The sequence below is a fragment of the Numenius arquata genome, chromosome 16 (genome assembly GCF_964106895.1).
Source record: "Numenius arquata chromosome 16, bNumArq3.hap1.1, whole genome shotgun sequence".
Lineage (NCBI taxonomy): Eukaryota > Metazoa > Chordata > Aves > Charadriiformes > Scolopacidae > Numenius > Numenius arquata.
The window spans coordinates 3,550,370-3,570,747 of NC_133591.1; the positions used below are offsets into that span (position 1 = coordinate 3,550,370).

The window sequence follows — 20,378 nt, forward strand, 5'->3', positions numbered from 1 at the left end:
ATCACGCCAACGTGCATTTTCATCTCTGCTGGCCATGAGGCTAAAAAATGCCGATTCACATGACCCAGGCACGGAGGCTTCCAAGCTGCCTCCGTCTCTCCCAGTAGCGGAGGAAGGAGAAGGCGGTGCTGAAAGTCTGCCGAGACCCAAGGTGGGAAGAAATCTTGGCTGGCCAGTTCCAAAGCTTTTTGGACCAGGAATTACAGTGACTGAGCTCCCCGCCATGGAAGCCTCCACCTGGCAGTACTATGGATATTTACAGGATGACACAAGTCAGGCGAGGGGGAGAGACTGCGCGGCTTCCCAGGGAGCCTCTGCGGGGACGTGCGAGGATTATACTCTGCTGCAACTCGGCCAGGAGGGCCTGGGGCACAGGCTGGAGAGGGGGGACATCCCCGACCCTGGGAGCGACACGCAAACCCCTGCCAAGAGGTCCGAGATGAGGAGCAGCGGGCAGAGGGGGCCGTGGGGGCTGGAAGGGGACCCGTGCTGGGAAGAGCACCCCGGGTCCAAAGGGTGCGGGAGAGGGGAGGAGGGAGAAGCCCCTCCGAAGGTGTACGAAATGGAGTTTGGGCACGGGCGAGCGGGCAGGGGCAGGACGGTGAAGCCGGTGGTGTACAGGCTGGAGGAGAGCGAGTACAGGCGCCTGATCGAAGAGGCAGAAGCAGAACCCGAGGAGGAATGGGAAACGACAGAGCACAAGGTACCTGTGGTTCAGGAGGGCTACCCGGGGGATGGGAAGGTGGCAAGTCCGAGCCTAAACAGGCTCAACTCTTTCCAAGGAGTCCTGAGGAGGCAGATAAGCCGTTCGGACTCCGAAAGCAGTGCAGAGAACAGGCAAGTGAATAAACTGACCCTGAACTCTCCCTCGGAGAGAAACAAGCCGAGTGTCCCCATCAGGTCGGATAGCTTCGAGCGAAACGCCATGCTCATGGATTACATTTTGCAAAGCAAACACGAGGCAACAACATCTGTTTCCTACGTCCCCAGAGAAAGCAGCAGAGCAGCCGAGAGCTTCAGGCAGGCAGTGAGCTTCGCCGCCCAGCCTGAGAGCACCCCGGACCTTTGCCAGAACGGTCAGACCGGCGAGGAGGATCTGGCCAGGAAGCCCGAGCCAGACAAGCAGGTAGCAAAAAGCCTCGAGAGAATGGTCTCTGCGGCTGCAAATTACGCCTCTGTGGCTAGAGGCATTGAAAAGCTTCCGAGACAGAGCAGCATCCAGCTCCTTGAGAGCAGGGAACAGCTCGGGGGTGAAGCAGATGTAGGGATACTCGATTCGTACAGCCCGAAAAAAACCCCACCGGCCCCTCCTGTCAGGTCCCACAGCAAGGAGAGCCTGGCTTTGAGTATGAGCAAGACCGTGGCAATGACCGAGGCGCTGCTGGAGCCCCGCAGCGATGCAGCCAAGCCTGCCAAGGAGCAGTGGGCAGCTGCCGGCGCGGAGCAGCTCACTGGAGGCAGGACTGCAGGAGGAGGGGGCTCGGAGGAGCCGGAGCGGAAGGGGAGGAAGAGTCAGGAGGATGAGAATGTGCTTAAAGTTGCCGACGCAAAGAAAACCTTCGAAAAGCCCAAGGCGGCGGAGGGGAAGGCAGCGACGCCACCGCCCAGCGTTGCCAGAAAAGGTGAGGTGTGAGGGCTGCGCCTGGCAGGGGACAAGGGGGGACCCGGAGTGCGCTGCCACCGAGGGCTGGGTGCCGAGGGGAGGTGGGAACGCGGCGGGCGCCAGGCTTTTGGGAAAATACCTGCCTTGTCATCGGCGAGCAGTAGATGGGAGGCACTCGGGACGCGTCTGTGGTCGTAACGAGGCAGGATGAAAATCAGGTGTTGATTCACAGCTACTGTTGGCTTGGTGAAAGCACTTCTCGCAGCAAAACTGTTTTGTGGGAGAAGGGATTTGCTTTTTAAGACTCTCCTGTACATAAATAAGTATAATATCCAGTGCTCCTATACTTCTATCTACTCCTATACTGCTTTTCACTAAAGGACACAGTGCAGAAGTGGCCATATGATACTTTCTCCCGCTGTCACGTGGGATTATTTCCCTCTGTCTCTCTAGGGATTGGGTGGGCCAATATAATTTTATTTTAGCTATGGCATACAAAGGAGGCATTTTTTCCCTTAGGTTCTTTTTCTCCTGCGCCGTGACTTAGCTGGATAAGCCTTTCGGGAGAATGACATCAACTTTCACCAACTCTTTCACTGGAAAACTATGGATAAATGAACTTTGTTGAGATTTTACTGGTAAAAGAGCGGCTGTGCAGAAATAGGGAGAGGTTAGAAATGAGTGTTTGGGATTTTGGATCCTGCGAGGACGTACGGTTAGACGTCCGGTTAACTTACAGACTCACGCCGGTTAACTTACATCTTCTGTTTATTGACAATCTGCAAATGTGGATTTCCTTATAAGGGAAAAATAAATGTTTTAAGGCGCAGGAAATCTATGCTAGCTTTGAATTGAATAGCGTGTTTACTTGAAAAATAGGTGTGATTATCCCACGGCGCTGGGTACATTGTGCTGTCAATTACTCTCGTTCACAGAAGTCACGAAATCAAGTCAGAGTGTGAACATTGCCACGGAGATTGTGTGCGTGTCAGTGATAACAAAAAGCTTACAGCACTGAAAAATAGATCCTATCCCCTCAGGAAGCAGCTGAAGAGACATTACCATTCTCCTGATGTAAAGAAATAGGGTTGTGAAATGTTTGTCACTGCCGTGTGACAGGCCCAGGGTCTGTACGCGGAGCGGTGCTGGTACCAGCACGATGTGGGTGTCTGGATCCCCGCAGCCTCTCGGTTCCTCCTGGAGTGGGAGATTTGTCCGATGAAACGGTACAGCTGATTAAGGGCACGTTTCCATCAGCCGGATAAGAGGAAGGGATGCTTTCATCAGCGATGAGGTGGGCATCCTTTGCGGGGAGCAGGAGGAGCGGGTGGATGCAGGAGGTGATCTGTCGGAAAGCGGGGGGGTGTGTGAGAAAGGACTGGGAGAAATCGTGCTCCCTCCCTAAGGCAATACCGGCTGCAGCTAAATCACTCCTGACAGATGTTTACCCACTTGTTCTTCAGAAGAAATAGGGAGGGAGGGTCAAGACAATCTATTTCAGTGCGGAACTGGGAAAACGTTGCAATAAGGAAGAGTAGGAAGTGCTTCTCATTTTGCTCTACCCATGAAATAGTCTATTTAGTTTTTTAAAATCTGTTTCTAAAGCTGTATCTTCCCAGATTTCATACTGATCACAAACATCACTTACATTTACCGTTATATGATTCCTTTCTTATACCTCTGATTTTTCCAGCACCTTTGGTCCAACTTGATCCTAGACAGCAGGGAGAGAAACAGAACAAGATGGCAAAAGGATTCAAAACTGGTTGAATGATGAGGACAAGACTAGGATATGTGATAAGTGTAACATGGAGAGCTACAGGAGCCCCAGCGCCAAACCTCACGTTACCTCTCGCTGCTCAAAGCCCCTGCTCATTACCTGCTGCCTGGCTGATTTATTTTTTTCCTGCCGTTCAGAATGATAGGAAGCATCAATCCCAGGATATTCCTGTTGTAAATAAAATACAGCTTGCTTTTTTGATTATTTTTCTTTTTGTGTTCTGCTTTCTCGTCTCTCTCTCCCCCTAGTTAATCAGCTGGCGTAGCGGAGGTAGCAACAAAGAAAATCCCATCTGTTGCAACTAATTGCTTCGTTTTAATTTGGCGTCCCAACACTTTAATTAGGTATTGAGACCACCTCCCCTTTATCGCAAAAATGGGGAAAAAAGAAAGAAAAATATATTTCCCAATCCCGTACAACGATGGAGAAGACAAATAGGTGAGGAAACAGACTGGCTCAAAATGAATTTGGAGATTTCCTTTCAGTGTAAAAACCGTGGGCAGCGGGTGTTTCTGTGCCTTTCCCACCGACGAGTCGGGAGGGGGGTGTGTGTGACATTTGTATTCCCGCACGCAACATGCATGAGAGTGTGTATACGCAGTGATAGATGTGCTTTACGAAATGTATTTTAAATCATTAATAACAATAGCATAAATTATTAACGCCCATCCTGACCTAATGCTCACTTATTATTATCAGTCTCCAGCTCTTCCATCAGGCCGAGCCGCGCACACACCCTGTCGGTGCAAGCGCTCGCTCACCCCGGCGGGTTTTCATTACCCTTTGGGGAGGGGGTTTGCCACCTGAAACCCAATTTACTGGGTCTGGAAACAGCGCAGGGACCCGTTCGATGCCACCCAGAAAGGTGGAGCAGAGCTGGGAATAAAACCGAGGGGTGCTGCCTCCTAACCCTCTGCTTTAATTCACATATCCCTCTTTCCTCCTCATCCCCGCGCTCCGATACACCCTCGCACACTCACTCCCTGGCTGTTATTTGAAACAATCTGATCGAACATATTGCTCTCCTTACCTTCATTCCATAATTCTACAGCTCCCCTTTCTGGCCAAGGATTGAATAAGGCCAAACGGAATGGATTTTGCTCTCTCTCTCTCTCTCTCTCTCTCCAGACAAACGCTTTGCTGGATCTGGGGAACAGATCAGCGCAGGGCAACCGCTTCCCCGGGCGGAAGGCGTAATCCCCTCCAAGAGACAGAATTGATTAGCTGTAATCAAGAGCTGTTACGTGGCGGCTGTTAGTCCAACTGTGTCTCGGCAGCCGCTCAACGTTTGACGATCACGTCCCCGATTTCCATGGGAGCAGCTCCTCTCAGCGCTGCTGAATCTGGCCCTGGGTACCTAAACCATGAGAGCCATAGAAGAAACAGTATAAAAATATACAGCTTTCAGCTGGGAGACCCTCGTGCTTCCTGTAGAGTTATTTACATTTAATAATTAATGGTAATATAATAATAAATCAAAAGGCTTCAAGAAATAAATAGATAAATAGTGGACACAAATGTCCTTCAAAAGTTGTATAACTCGGATGATAGCTGCAAACCCAAGGTCCGAAACACAAACTGTCATGTTTGGCATATTTTGCGTGACGTAGAAATTAAGCTGCAAAATAACAGGACTTTCAATCGCTGATCTCTCTAACCCCTCTGTAAGCCCTTTTCCTTCCGTCAGAATATATTTAGCGGCGAGGATTTGAGGAAATTGAAATGTTCGAGGCGAATTCATCCCTCGGGTGGCTTGACTTGAGGTTCTGAAGGACTGGGTTTGCCGCCCGGGCTAAGATCACGCAGAGGCTCCAAGCCAAATTGCGTAACGTCAGCTGAAGGCCAAGGCCATCAAAATTTCTCCTAGAAAGAGGCGCCGCAGGTGATTTTATCTTCTTTTTTTTTTTTTTTTTTTTACCTTTTCTAACTAATAACACCGCACTGGCAGAGAAGGCTGGGGGACATACCAAACGCGTTACTTATCAGGCACGTCAAGATGGTCGTAGGAACAAACCAGGGTGATTTATTGCAGCGGTGGAATTGATGCATATTTGCAAGGAAGCTAAATTTAGTGGCTGACCTAAGTTTCAGAGGTGGAGTCTGCAGACGCGGCGCTGTTTCCGTATAAAGGCTGTGAGAGAGACTCTTCGCAGCAACCGTGCACCGACGTAGCGGAGGGTAAAATATGTGGGATGGATAAAACCGGTGGAATGTGTTTTTTGAATAAATTCGGCACCTTTTCTGCAAAATTAAATAATCAGGCACGTTGGTAGGGATAAAACAGGACAAACCTTGTTGTGGGGTTCCTCGTAGCTGCAAGAATTTGGTAATAGGCTATTTTGCTTTACAAAAATTAGAATTTGTGACATATTTTGACAAGTTGTTAAGCTGACATCACTCTGGCTGTAATTTAAGTACTGTTTGTTGGAATGATTTTATTCAGCCGAAGTGATGAAGATTACTGTTTACAGCGGGACCAAAGAGCATGTGGAAAACCTTAGCCATTCCTTCTGGCGTTGATGATTTCAGCCTGAAATTCATGTCGTTCCTTCACCACCCTGTACGGTGAGCTGTTGCGATCGAAACGGCTCATTAATCCAGGTCAGGATCCAAGTGATCTTTGGAGCATTTCCATCCAGAGGTTTAAGGAAGCACTAGAGAAAATTCAACAGGTATCGTTTCCTTCTGAGTCCATCCTTAGTGACTCTCCCAAGGACGTGCCAAGCTGCAGGAGCGTCCACCCCTGCAGTGACAACGGGAACAGGCCGTTCAGGTGGCAGTCATTGAGAGGACGAGGTCTCAATCAGATTTCTCAGGACAAATTTCACTTTGTGTCCTCTGTGCACCCCTCTCTTTTTAGCTGGATGCCAAAAAACCTTCCTTGGTCCTTGGTCTTCCTTGGTTTCTTTTCCAAGCTGGGGGGCAGTGCTGGGTACTGCTGCCTTCGCTGTTTTTCAGCCCAACATCACCTCAAGCATCACCTCGAACATAATTAAAATACCGTTTCAAGCTCGCCCACTGCTTTGAGCTAGAAGGAGCTATACATACGGGTAATACTTTTAAGTACCATTTTATATGTTTGTATTAATAGGTTTTTTTATAAAGTTTTAACCCTGGGAGACTCCTAATAAATTAACAGCGGTGGGACTGGCAGTCAAGACACTCAGCTCTATCACTGACTCACTGTGTGACCTTCAGCAAGTCACGTACCTACGTGGAAAATATGAATCACAATCTAAACCCACTAAACTACAGATTACCTGCAGGTCTGCTCCCGGGCTGCCAAACTGCTTTTGTTTTCTTCTTTTTTAGCTTTAAAGAGGTTGTTTGAGGGAGGAGGGCGGAGAGTTAAGTGCGCTGGGCTGGCTTTCAGAAGGAAGGTGTTAATTCCCGGGTAATTGATGCCGCTGGCAGCGCGGGGCAGGGATGCAGGCTTGCAACTCTAATCTTTGGGTGTATAACTTTTTTTTTATCAAGGTGTTGCTCAGCACGTCAGAGAGACTTTCCTGCTCTATTGAATCAGTGGTTAAACTCGTGTCAAAGTTTAACAACTGTTGGATACCATTTGCTTGTTTAAGTTGTAGCTACCGTGGCATCTGATGTTTCCATCAGCTGTAATCAGCCCAGAAAGACCATGACAAATGTGTCTCTGTGAGGTTTTCTGCATGTTTTGACACCCAACTATCACTGAACAGGGGGTAGTTCATGGTGCTGTTGCGGTTTCATGGGAGAAGAGCAGGGTTCTCAGCCGAGCTCATCACGACACGCATATTTCTCCAAATTCTCAAGGATTCTAAGGGGAGTTACAGGTTTTTTGCTCCCCTGAAAAATTAGGCCCCTTAAGCACCTAACCACATGCAAACGAGTTCGCAAATATTGGCCAAAACATATAAGGAAGTTAGACTTAGCTTTTGGTTTTAGCCATGTATGGTAAACACTGTGCAACGTGGGCACTGATCTAGCATCATTCATCCGCTCTTCAAGTTCCCTGGAGGAACAGAAACACGCAGTCTCTTTGAGACTGGTATTACTCTGTGTGCCTTGAGGTATTTGCTGCGCGGCTACTCACCTTCTTACTGTTTATTGTGTAGTTTATTAATAACCCTTAGCCTCTTTCATCTAACAGCAGATCAAAAAAACTCTCTTCACAACCACATAAGCCAGCACCCCCCAAAATCTGGCTTTACTTTTAGCGCAATGGGAAGAATATTCGGCTTCAAGCTACTGTCCTGTGCTTCTCATTGAAGTGTGATTTTTAGCAGGGGCTTAAGCTCTCCTTTTGTCCCTGGCTTGCTGGCCGTGCCATTTTCCACGGCAGCCACCGGCCCCAGCAAGTCAGCGTGACAAAATGCGGCGACGCGGTTGTTTTTCTTGCAGAACTGTTGGTTCTCTTCAGCCTTGCTTTTTCGCTGCCGGCAGGCTCTAGCTGTGCCCTGCTCGGCCCAGGCCTCACGGGGACCTGCATCCGCGGGGTTGTGCCTTACTGCAATTTTCAGGTTTGGTGCCATTAGTGCCCCAAACCCACCCTTTCCTTTCGCTAGTTGTGTCCCCACCTTTGCTGACACCTCGGGTACCTCAGGCAGAGGTGAAGGGTGCCGTGCCAGCAGGGAGCCGCGGCTGGGCCCGTGAGGGAGGAAGGCCAGAGCCGCGGCTGGGCCCGTGAGGGAGGCGGCCTGAGGCAGGCCAGGGATCGGCGGAGGGTGACGACCCGGCAAGGGGTTGAGTGCCTGAGGGGAACCGGGCTGTCGCGGCCCCGCCAGGGCCACGAAGGGGCGAGGGGTCGGCCCCCCTCGGGGAGGGTCTCGCCCCACCGCCGCTGAGTAGCGGCCGCCACCGCGGCCCACAGCGGCCGGCGGCGGGGAAGGGCGGGAGAACGCCAGCCAGCGCGCGACCAGGCGTGGCGGCGAGCGCCGCGTCGCCAATGGCTACTCGAGCCGCCAATCACCTCTCCGTCCCCGCCCTCCGGCCGAGGGAGGCGGGAGGTGCCTGTAGTGAGGGGGCGTGGCCCGCCGCGCGCAGCGGGGGGGGCGTGGCCTCGAGGGGCGTGGCCTGGCGCCGGCGCTGCCCGCCCCCGCCGCGCGGCGGTCAGTCAGTCAGTCAGTCAGTCAGGCGGGCGGAGGCGACGGCGGAGGAGCGGCTCCGCCGGGCTGAGGAGCGGACGCGGGGAGGCGGCTCGGGATCGTGGTGCGGAGGAGAACCGGGGGAGCGGGGCAGTAGCGGGACCGGGTGGCAGCTTAGTGGGGCGGGAGGGATGGCGGGCGGGCGGGCGGGCGGGCGGCCCGCTGCGGGGAGGCGGCGGCGGGGGCGCCGGTGGTTGGTGGTGGTGCCCGCGGGAGGGCGGCGGCGGCGGGCGCTGGGCAAGGGCTGGGCTGGGCTGGGCTGGGCAGGGCGGGCGGGGGTCCGGGCGGGCGGTCGGTCGGGCTCTTCCTGCGCGGGGCCGGGTCGCTGCCGCCGAGCCCTTCCTGAGGCGGCGGCCCGCTGTCAGCGGCCGGGCCTGCGGGGGGAAGCGCCCTCCCCGCTCCAGCGGTTGGGTGCCGCGCTCAGCCCGGGGCTTCTCCCCCGCTTTCCGCCTTATTAGGTAGCGGAGCCGGCCCCGGGGTCGCCGCGGGTTCCGGCATCCGGCCGGGGCTCGCAGGTTGCCGGCAGGGCATGCCCCAGGCGGGGCCGGGCTCTCCCGCCGCGGCTCGGGCAGCCCCGCACACCTGATGCCGGCTGCCAGCCCCGGCCGCTTTCTGCAAAGAGAAAACGGGGTTTTTCCTTTTCTTCGGCAGGTTGGTTGATTTTTTTCCTTTTTTTTTTTTTTTTTTTTTTTTTTCCCCTTTTATATTCATGGCGATGCAGCAGCAGCTGGATGGCAGCGGCGTGTGCGTGTCGCCCCCGGAGCGCCGCGTCCCTGCTGCCACCCTGTAACGTTGCAGAGGACAAAAGATGACCGGAGGGTTTATTTTTATTATTTTTTTTTCTTTACACTTATGTTGACCGGGTCTATGTCACGTTATTCATGACCCTTCCGAGTCAGTTCAGGGGATGCGTGAAGTCCTGGGTTGCATGAGATGCTCCTGGGCTTTGTTTTTCTAATGCAGAAAGCCACATTGTTTTAATAGCGATATGTCAAAGGCCAGAATGTAAAGGTTCGTAGTTATCCGTGCTTCTCCGCTCCCGATACACGGAAAGGCGTCCAATATGTAACCACGCAAACGCTCAGCTGTAGCACCCCGGTCTAGACAATGTGATGCTGTGACTGTACAGGAGACAGGGTTGTTTGTTTTTTTTTAAAAAAAAAAAAAAAAAAAAAAGGGGGACTGAAAGCTGACTGGAAACAAAAGTAAAACTGATTGATGCAGTTTTATTGTTAAAGATAAGTGATATGCATTAGTGTTGTGTTGTTTTAATAGCTGTAGTTTTAGTCCTCTGTGTTTGTTTGAGTGCATCTATTCAGCCTATTCATGCAGATGTGCATGTGGATCAGTATAAGCAAGACCAAGGATGTTAGCAAAATGAAAGAGTGACATTCTGAATATACTGGGCTGTGGCTGGTTTTTTCAGTTCGCTGCTACCGATTCAGGTTTAATTTTAGGCCGGGCTGTATCTGAATTACCTGGCGCTCTCCTCTCTCTTCGTGTGCCTTTATAAGCACAGGCAGGAGAGATGCTCTGTGCCTGCTGGAAGTGTGGGAAAACGGTGTGAACTGGCACAGCCCGTCCTGTAAGAAGCGTGTTCGTGTGTGCTGAATGTGCGATGGCTAGAGAAAACAGCGGGTATCTGGTGCGTGAGGCGGGAGAGGGTATATTCAATTTTCATTTGAATAACAAGCCTTGAATCATCTTTGCTGCTCAAGGGGAAAAACAGATGGCTGTGCACTCCCCGAGACGTTTTATTGCAGCTAATATTCATGTTTGCTAAAGACTGTGTACACAAAGGTAGAAGATCAAACACTCTGGTGATAAAGTCAATGCATGTTTGTTTTGTGTATGTATCTTTTCAAGTATTTTCAGTAGCCATAGTAAGACCTGACACTCTGGTCCATGTCCGGGAGCATTTGCTTTGGGTTTATTTTAATATAGCGCTTCATAATAGTAATTTTTCAATGGTCACTTGTAGCCTTTTATACAGATTGCTTTAATCAGCATTTATGTGTCTCCCTTAATGTTCTCTGTTGGCATTACTCTATCTTCGAGTGAGCAGCCTTTTCAAACATCATTGGATTTTTTCAAGTTAAATCTTCATGCTTATTGCATCTGTCACTTCTGGGATTCGCTCCAAGCAAAAGGCAGAGATTCAGTTTAATGGCAATGAGAAGGAATGCACAGAAGGGTAAAATATCAGCTTTCCTGAGTGATGCAGCAAAGGACGCTGAGAGATCTGCCCTCAGTAACTGTTCCATGCATCATGTTCAAGATTAATATTAGACTTTAATGACGGCTGTATAAAATGGCTCATTAAAGCACAACGTTGCATTTTGATTGTAGGAGAATTTATGTTATCGGTTTTAATTTGATTATTGATTCCGAGGAGCATAACTTGGATGCCAACTTCCTATTTTGAAGACACGAGCAAAACACTTCCTGGCCTGAGTTTGCAGCTTGGTGAGGTCATCAGCGCACCACTCCCAGGGCTAGGAATGTCCTTTTAGGCAAACTCACAGGCACATTTTCACTTGACTTTTAAAGTATGGGTTGATTTGTTTTGATTTTGTTTTACTGAGGCTTTTGTGATAATCTCGGGCCTTCTCTAAGGATGCGTTGGAACAGAAACTCACTGAGGATTTGAAGTGCCCCAGTTTAGGAGTTTACAGGGCATGTGAACAAGAATTAAAATGTCTGTGTTCTCTTCTAGCTCGTTCCCTGTAGTCCCCCCCACCTAATATTTTCGGTCTGCTTGTATTCTGGTTGTTAACTCTGAAATTAATCTGATTAGAAACTGCTTACAGCTTTACTTTACAGTCACACTGGTTCTATAGCCACATGTGAAAAGTCAGGTTGTCGGTGGCTTTAGGCTGACAGGATGTGAACTGGTGGTGTTTTTGTTTTTTTGTCACGATATGCACGAATGCAGGTGGTGGCGGCGTTGCTGGGATGAACGCCACGTCAAAGCTAAAGCAAAAAGGTTTAGGTTAACTGAAGTGACTCAGGAAAGCCAGCGGTGAAAGTTGATTGTTCCACGCGTGTTGAATATACCAGTATAGTTTGGAATCGGTTACTGGGCCTCTTCTTTCTATTTGCAATAATAGGATTGCTTTGTTCTGTTTTTCCTCATGTGAGTAACTCCACTAAAAAGGAATTGTTTCTTTTTCAGACGGTAGCGTTAGGCACATAGAATACCAGGTGACACTAGAATGATGTGGCTTCTCGGCATAGCAGTGACAAACCTGATGAGAGGTCCTACCGGCAGCTCTGGTTTTGCGCTGGAGGATTCTCTGATGCCCAGTCTGGCGCTGATGCTCCTCAGAGGAGCAAACTGTCTGGAGAGGTTCCTAATGGAATATACCAGCCATTAGTTGTATTAGCAGCCATTAGTTGCCTATGTGCCTGTATAGGTTTGTGTAGTGAATACAAATCTGATCAGAATTAATGGCTGGATGTGAATGGAGGTAACGCTATAAAAGGAGCTATAAAATAGAAGGTGACTGTTCGGGCACTGCTGCAGTCTTCTTCAAATAGGTAATTTTACTTTACACCTCTCCCATGCAGTTCTTCATGCTGCTAAGACAGATGTAATCTCTTTACAGCAGACATCTTCGTAAAAAGTCAGAAAGTGCTCCTGAAATGGAAGAGGCTTTTGTGATGGGGTACCATAAAAGCTTTAAGGTCCCGCTCTGTAGGTCAGGAACTGGCAAGGAGCTTGACAGAGAAGTAATGTAAATGGTATCTGCTACTGCTTCCTAAGGGGAAAAAAAACATGTTATCCTTTTGAAGGCTGCTGGCCTCCTGGTGCTGTCATGGAGCCCGTCAATAGAAGAGGTCTCCTTGACTTAGAGGTGACAGTGTAAAACATGGGCTCCTTGTCCATTTTTCCTCTTTGCTTTTCTTCTTCGTTAATGAGTTAGGTACCAAGGCAGAATCACCTGCATTGGAGAAAGGACAACAGCGTTTCTTCAACATCATCACTTTGCTTCTTCAACGTTATTTGCATTGTCTTATCCCAGTTTTGTTGATGATGGTAATAAATGCTATATAATGTGCTTCTTGCTGTGAGCACATAATGACTCTTGAGGTCTGGCTTTCGGTGGGAGAAGCTGCGTGTGGTTGGATCGGTTATGGTGACTCTGCCGTTGAGCTGGGCCTCTCAATCCATCATAATTAGGTTTTTCTTGTTTTCCCTTTTTAATAATTTAATTTGAAAAAAGCAATGGAAATAAACCAGTGGTGGGATATGACTTAAAGTGATTAAGGTTGAGCCTGATGCGGTGGGGCGTGCTGGGATGAGCTCGCAGCTTTCGTCTGGAGCAGCGCTGAGCCGCGCCTAAGGCAAAGCGTTCCCTTCAGCCGCGGTTTCCTTGTGGCTCTCCAAATATTGGCTGGCCATAGCATCTTTGTCTGTAATCTATGTACAATTCTTCTTAGCCGAATCTTAAGGCAACCATTTCTGCAGTCTTATCAAATATGCCTGAGCAGATTTCGTAAAACTAGAGGAGAGCGGTGTGCCAAAAACTAGGCTATGTTTGCATCCCTGTCTGAACCTCGGCAATACATTTCACCTACAGTTCCTGGTATAAGTAGTCCCTGGAAAATGGACTTCAAATCACTCTGGTTGAAGTATTTAGAAATGTAGGAACTTCCCCTCCTCCCCCCTCCATCCCTGTAGTTCTGCATATAGTTGCCATAGAGACTGTCTTCTGGGGTCCTTGAAAACCCATTGTTTATCTCGCATAAATGTATAAACCTGCTGTATTGAAACATCACACTTCATAGCGTCCCCTTCCTATCTGATAGGGACCCGACATCCGACAGTGCTGCAGATTTGGATGTTGGACATGCGTCAGGCACAATCAGACAAACTGATAATGGGTATAATTAGCACCACCAGGGATTAGCAGGCAATAACAAATTCAAGCCATAGTAAGCACTCTGTCCCTTGGGAGCTGGGCAAACTGGCGGTGCTGGGCAGATGATCACTTGATATGGAAGATAGTCATCAGCAAAGGCTCCATGGTAAGGGCCTCAGCTCAGTGCTAGTGTTACCTCTTGAAATTGCCTTTTTTTTTCCCCCCCTATCTCTTTCACTTTAAATACTTAAAAACCTGATGGTTTGATAGTCCATGCTGAAATCTTGCACACCCAAGTGATTTGGGGTCTATGCTTGGCATTTGCTTGGCATTTATCATCATACAGTGGCCAGGCAGCGTTACAGTTGTTTCTTGCAGTTACCTGTGTGAAACAGATTGATATCCTTGTTTCCAAATTGGAAATGTGAGGTTAAGCATTTTTCTCGGGGTCTTGCAGGTACGAAACTAGGAATGCTTCTACCATATAATACAAAGTGTACTTGTTGTTTTACAGGTGGTTCATATATTTGCACCAGCACACATAGTGGGATATGTGTGTGGTTAAATGGCCATTCTTACACGTAGCTTTTCAACTGTTAATTCCTTACTGCAGTACTTTAATTAATTATACTGTATGTTGGAGTAAATAGGCACGAAGCCGTCTCATTCAGAACAGGAGGTGGATTAAATTTTTTTTTGAGTTTTCAGTGAATATTTTTTTTTGAAGGTTTATTTTCATTTTTGGATCTGCTGAGATCGGTTTGCAAGGCAGGAAAAAAAACCTTGAGCCAGCTTAGACAAAAATGAGTTGCCAGACGTACTTTCAGCAGTATATATTTCTGCTTTAGCACGGCATGAAGTGTAGGCACAAAACACTTTTAGCTGAGTGTCGTTGTGCCTTCCAGCAGCTTTTTCCTGGCCACTGCTGCTTTCTGCAGCAATTTGTTAAAGTTCTGCTTTGTGTCTTAAGGTGCTATGGTGTAAAGGTGGGCTGCCCTGGTTTGGCCTCCTGTTTCACCGTGCTTTGGATGCAGGGATGTTCTCTCTCTGCACTTCATTTTGCTCCCTGATGTTTCTTTGGGGGTAAAGGTTATCTTTTTGTTCTTATATATGTAGTGCTTGCGTCATTGATCTGGTCTACATGCGGAATTCTTAAGCACTATGAAAGATCACATAAAAACCAGCTGGGGCTTATCTCAGTGTAATAGTGCCTCTTGTTTTGGCTGGTCTCCTCCAGAGCTGCTGTAAGTGCCACAGGGACTCTCCAAGGGCTGGAAGTGTGGGTTGCACGTGCAGTAACAGGACTGTCAAGCTGACAGGTAAGTAAAGCTTAAAGGTCATCAGGCACAGGCTGTAATTCTTCATGGCTCTTACTGAAAACAAGTTCCCCAGCTGAGAGCAGCCAGCCGCAGGTCCCTTCCCCAGGAATTCAGCCTTCACCCGGCACTTATCAGGGTGTGATTCTCCCCGTCAGGTCAGCAGAGAGCTGCTGTGGGAGTGCTGGAGATGTTGGCGACAGCAGGTACGTCCCTCGTCCTTGGCACAGGGAGCCTGTGGGTGTAGGAAGATGTTTTTCCTTCTTGCATGGGAAATCTTTCTTTGTAGTGTAGCAGGAATGTTTATTAAAGCTGCTTACTGAACCAAATACACTCTTCTAAGTCAATTTATTTTTCCTTGCCTGCCTAGAGAGGTGAGAAAGGTGCTCTGTGTTGGACTCCTGGTTTGACACCAGCTCGCCCAGGTTGCTGTCCTCCCAGCAATGGCGTGCAGCGGCCGGGGCTCTGCCACAGCGCAGGACAGCCTGAAACAGATCGGCGACAAAGAACATCTGTAGGACAGAGGAAATGTGTTTGAACTTGGAACCCTTTGCTAAAACAGATGTTTGAGGGGCTGTAATTGGTACCACAAGATAGGGATTTAAAATCAAGTTAGCAGATTGAACTATCTGGATTTGAGTTTTAGCTTCCTCCAGTCCCTTCCTCCCTCCCCCAGCCCTGATTTCAAATTGCATGTTACGGAAACAGGACAGAATGACAATGGTACTCTTTGAATTATAGGCTGCTTGGCCAGAAGAGCTGGCAGGACAGCAAATGGAAATCTGGAGAAATACAGGCCAGTTCCAACTGTGAGAATTGAGATTCATTTTGCAGCTTATTTGTACAGCATTAAAATCTGAAATGCTTTTGCGTTGTCCAGTCTGAACCTGCTGCGATCTTCTATGCTGAGGATATTGTCTTTGACAATTAACCATTGTTGGTTTTATTTCGGGCACATCAAAAGCTCAATGTGAGTGCCTCACCTCTTGGATGGGTGCTATTGAGTAGCTTGAGAAGTGAAAGTGGCTAAATTGGGCTCTGATTTAGCTAGGATTTGGATGAAGGTTTTTCTTAGGGTATGCTAATGAAGCCCGTTACTACTTTTGAGAGTGGAGTGTCTCCATTCAAAGTTGGACGCAACTGGTCTGTGCTGTAACTGTAGCCTGTCCATGACAGTGTCCATGTCTCTGGCCCATCCAGTCCAGTTACTGGACTGGAAACAAACTTCAGATACCACAACAGTGCGTGTCCAAGAGGTGCTGCCATTACGCCTGGCCGTCCTGCTCCTCTCTGATCGCATCCCCCAAGGCTGTGCTGTCTTCTCAGCGGGCTCCCGGCAGGTCTGGGTGTTGTGCTCCATCCAGCAGACCATTTGTGGTCAGGCAGGGCCATCTGGAGAATGCTGCATCCTCGCTTGGTCAGTCTGACTCACACTTGGCTGGTCTATTTGTGAGCCTTGGTTGTGCTGATCTGTTGTTTCTGCTTTATTTCTAAGTTGTGGGGAATTTGTGTCCCAGCTAACTTTCATGTTTATAGCGGAGGGCTTTCTTCAGGTCTTGGTTTCCTGGTGGCTCTCAGGCTGTAGTGCTTACAGTACCCTTGAAGAACTGGGACCTTCTATCTACAAGACCGTTTATCTCCTTAAAACATCTGTAATATTTATAGTTTCTTCCTGTGGATGCGGTGGCATGTTGTAATTGAGGAGGAATCGAAAACAGTTTATCAAGTCCTTTGGAGGTTTCTCCTTTTGATAAATTTCCTTGTCATTTTTTTCAAGGAATGATCTGATTAACTGTAAGCAAGGACAAGCAGGGTAACGTTTCCAATAATGTCGTAATCCGCTGGAGTTTAACAGGAAAAGTGCTTACCTTATAAAATACTGTGTTAATCAAATTACCTTCATGTCTGCACCCCTTCTTGACTTTTGCAGAATGGGAAATCCTGCATGTTTTATCCTTCCTGTGCTTTAGGCTCCCGGCACCTGGGTACTGCTCTCTGCTTGGCTTCTCGCTTGAGCTCATCACTGAAGAGGACAGACTCCGGCCTGTATCCCTAGTTGCGTTTCAGGTCTAGTGGCTACTGGTGAGCTCCTTTGTCACACACATAGAAAGACCGTATGTTTGCCGTTTATTTCATTTGGGCACATTTGATTGCTTCAAGTTGTAGGCAAAAAATACAGTTGTTTGCTGCTGCTAGCACTCTGTCATGTTAGGAAAAAGTGCTTGTGCCTTAACTGGTTAATTGGGAAAGGTGAGACCTGGTGGTCATTTGGTGAGAAATTAGCGAAGCTATGGTGGGAAAGAGCTCTTTCTCCATTTGTAAACACCATCCTTAGCTGGCACTAAGATTTTGCCCAAAACAAGGTTTAAAAAAAACAAAACAAAACAAACCTTGTAATGCGTCTCAGGAATATGGCCTGGAAGAAGCTTGCATGAGAGAGAAGAATTCAGCAAATTGGGATAGCAGCTCTGAACAGATTGATACCTCCTTGTTGGCTCTGTTGCACTGATAAGAGAACTAGGTCAGCTCTATGGAGAAGGCATTTTATCTGCATACTTCTCTTAACTGGAATCCCGGCGATGCCTCTTGTAACAGCCTTGCTGACTTGCAGCTCTGCACAGGGGGTTGTGCTCTCCGTCTCGTGTTTTCCTCGGGGTCAACGTGTGGTCTGAAGCCCTGTTGCTTTCCCCTCTGTGGCATGTGCTGCTTTTTACTGTGGGGGTGATGCAGTCAGTCCCTAGGGGTGTAAGTAGCATCTTCCATCACGCTGGTGTAATGTCTCTGGCTGAAGTTCATAGGGCTGCTGTTCAGCTCTGGAAGTATATTGCTCTGTCTCTTGGCAGTGGATGAGGATACAGTGCGCGAAGAAGCATCTCTGGTGTTCATTCCAGTGGAGAAAGTGGAGGAGAATGAAGGCTCTTGGAGGCAGGCACATGAAAGGCTATGGCCTTCTGTGGTCAGCTGCTGGAGCCACAGTGTCTCAAGGTGGAAGTTTGTCTACTCCAGTGCAAGGTTTCCCTTTCCTTACCCAGTAAAGCTTTTTTGGTGCCCCCCAATTGTGTAACTGTCTCCGGTGGCAGCAAAAGTGGAAGCTGAAATGCAGAGATGCACTGAGGCATCCGGGATGCTTAATCCCCAGGGACACCAGTCCTCTTTTGCCTATGTATTCTGTGAGTTACTTGCCTGTATGAGGTTTTGTCCTGGCTCCCAATGCCTTTTTTTTTGTTTTTTCTTCTCTACTTTGCTCTCCTCTGTCTTCTGTTTTCATTTCACTAACCTTTTTTGCCCAGTGTGTGCTAAATTTCCATCATCCAAATATCCCCCAGTACATCAAATATCACTGCCTATGAGGTTGGCAGCTTTAGCGCCAGCTGACAGAAGATAACTAGAAAAGATATAAACCCAGAAGAGGAGGTTGGTTTGGAGGTTGTTGCTCTGGCACCCGTTCCTGCTGCTCAGCTGCCTCACCTTTTCAGGTCCAGGGTTTGTGTTTCTCTTTGCTGGTTACCCATCCCATTATGGCCTCCCGGTAAATTATTTTGTGGAGTGATTTTTGTGTGCATTCATTGCTCCAGCTTTATGGTAGATGGCACCGATTAAATGAAGACAGACAAAGCTCTCTGTCTGGTGTAATGACTTCTAACCGCGGTGTCCCTTTTATCACTGTAAATGATGGTAAATGATGTAATGTTAGACCGTAAAGATATAAGCTGCAAAATGATATGAGTAGTAAGATCCCCTGAGATGAATTGCACACCTTGAAATCTTCAAGTGAAAATATCTGTTGCATCCCTATGTGCATGTGAAAGTGTCAGCCACCGCATAGGAGACGTGCACTTGAGGTGAGCACGTACGGCGTAAACTCTTAGAAAATAATATCTACTTCTTGCTGATACCTAGAAGATTTAAACATTACAGGCACTTCTGACTTAAGAGTTCTTCATATTATAATGGTCTTACTATGATTGTTTCAGGGTGCTCTTCTGAAAACCAGAATCGTATCAAGTATTTCACAGGTTAGAACCAACACCTTGCACTTTGTCCAGAACAGCAATTTCAGCTTATTTTAAGTTTGGGTTGTGTTACGTTTTTGAATGTGCTGGGCTCCCCAGTTGAGATATAATCGAATTCCCTGGTAGTCTGTGGTTTAGGTTCCCATCCCAAAATAGAATCTTGCCAGTGGTATAACAGCTGGAAATTTCAGTATTAAGTTCATATTCCAGCTTTTTGTCTTTAAAATGAAGTGAAATCAGATGGCAGGGTCTTGCTCAACCTAGACTAAAGTAACCAAAGACTGAAAATAATCTGTGCACAAATATGATGTATTTTGGAATTGTGACCATCTGTAGTAGTGTTCACCCTTGGTTTAAATAACTCTGAACATCTGAAAACAAAAGTTCTGTCAGCAATGGACTTAATATGAATTGATTTGAAATGGTATACCATAGAGGGAGTAGCATTATGTTTAAAAGTAGGGGAGGGCATCAAGGTAATCGTGGCTGTTCCTTTTTTCTGCCCGAGGTTTCATGTGAAGTCATAGGCGAGCTGAAATTTTTGTGGCCCTGTGACTTCTTTTTTTTTTTTTTTTTTTCCCCCTCTGCTTCCTCCCTTGCCGAAATATTGCAAGGCTTAATATCATGAGACTAAGTTCATTGATTCCCTTGATACTTGGAGAGGGAGATGAAGTCGTCCTCCTCCAGCCTTGCTGGTGGCATACTGGTTCTCCACCGTGACAATGGTAGCGATTTACTGCTCTTGTGGTCTAATGCCAGTTGGGGCCTTGAACTCGGTGTAGGACACATGGTTGCCTTAGTCTCCTGTGGTGGTTAGATTCCTCCTCTGGGGATTGTCAGTCTGTGCTCGTTTGGTTTCAAAGAATGGATGGTCTTCACTGTCTTTGCTATTTGCGTGGTTGAGCTGGTGGAGCCGGCAGCAAACGCTTGCCTGATGGCTTCCCCCACGGATGTGTCTCACTTTCCTTCCTCTGCCAAAGGTGTCCTTAAAAATGCCCTCCTTAAAATCATCTGGCGTTCTAGGTGAGTGAGGCTTCTGAGACGTTACCATGTCCTGTGTGGTATGGTAAGGCTGTAAAGTATTGGGTTTTAAACTGAAAGAGGGGAGATTTAGATTAGATATTAGGAGGAAATTCTTTACTGTGAGGGTGGTGAAGCACTGGAACAGGTTGCCCAGGGAAGCTGTGGATGCCCCATCCCTGGAAGTGTTTAAGGCCAGGCTGGATGGGGCTTTGAGCAACCTGCTCTAGTGGAGGTGTCCCTGCCCATGGCAGGGGGGTTGGAACTCGATGATCTTTAAGGTCCCTTCCAACTCTAACCATTCTATGATTCTATGTGGGATATGTGTGCAGTTAGACTAAGCACAAGGCAGCGTACGTCTGTGGCACACGCATGTGTCTTTGTGCTTATGTACAGCATGTTGTGCATGTGCACGGGTTACAGAGAATCCACAGAGGTTGCACAATCAAGCATTCTGAAGTTAAGAAATGTCAGAAGTGGGCGATTAGGAAATAACCTGGGTAATGTTTGTTCCCTTTTTCACACGCAGTGGGGTACAGCTGTTAGCTCAGTCCCTGCTCCGCTGGCCCCTTGCTCTGTTGGCCATGCAGCGATGGCCACGGTGGTGGGACAGGGTCATCCTTGCCTGTGTGGAGCAGGAGGTGCCATGGGATGGTGGTCT

General features: G+C 48.2%; 1 protein-coding gene across 2 annotated transcripts in view; it reads left to right on the plus strand.

The window, feature by feature from the left end:
• Positions 1-322: 322 nt before the first annotated feature.
• Positions 323-20,378, plus strand: part of CORO1C (coronin 1C) — a 52,203-nt gene continuing 32,147 nt past the window's right edge. The window contains exon 1 of one of the 2 annotated variants that reach the window (XM_074159717.1): positions 323-1,622. In XM_074159717.1, coding sequence (XP_074015818.1) covers positions 440-1,622 — 1,183 coding nt within the window. In that variant the 5' untranslated portion in view covers positions 323-439. Of the gene's footprint in view, positions 1,623-8,465; positions 8,568-20,378 lie in introns of those variants that run through there. The other variant, XM_074159718.1, reaches the window with a different exon arrangement.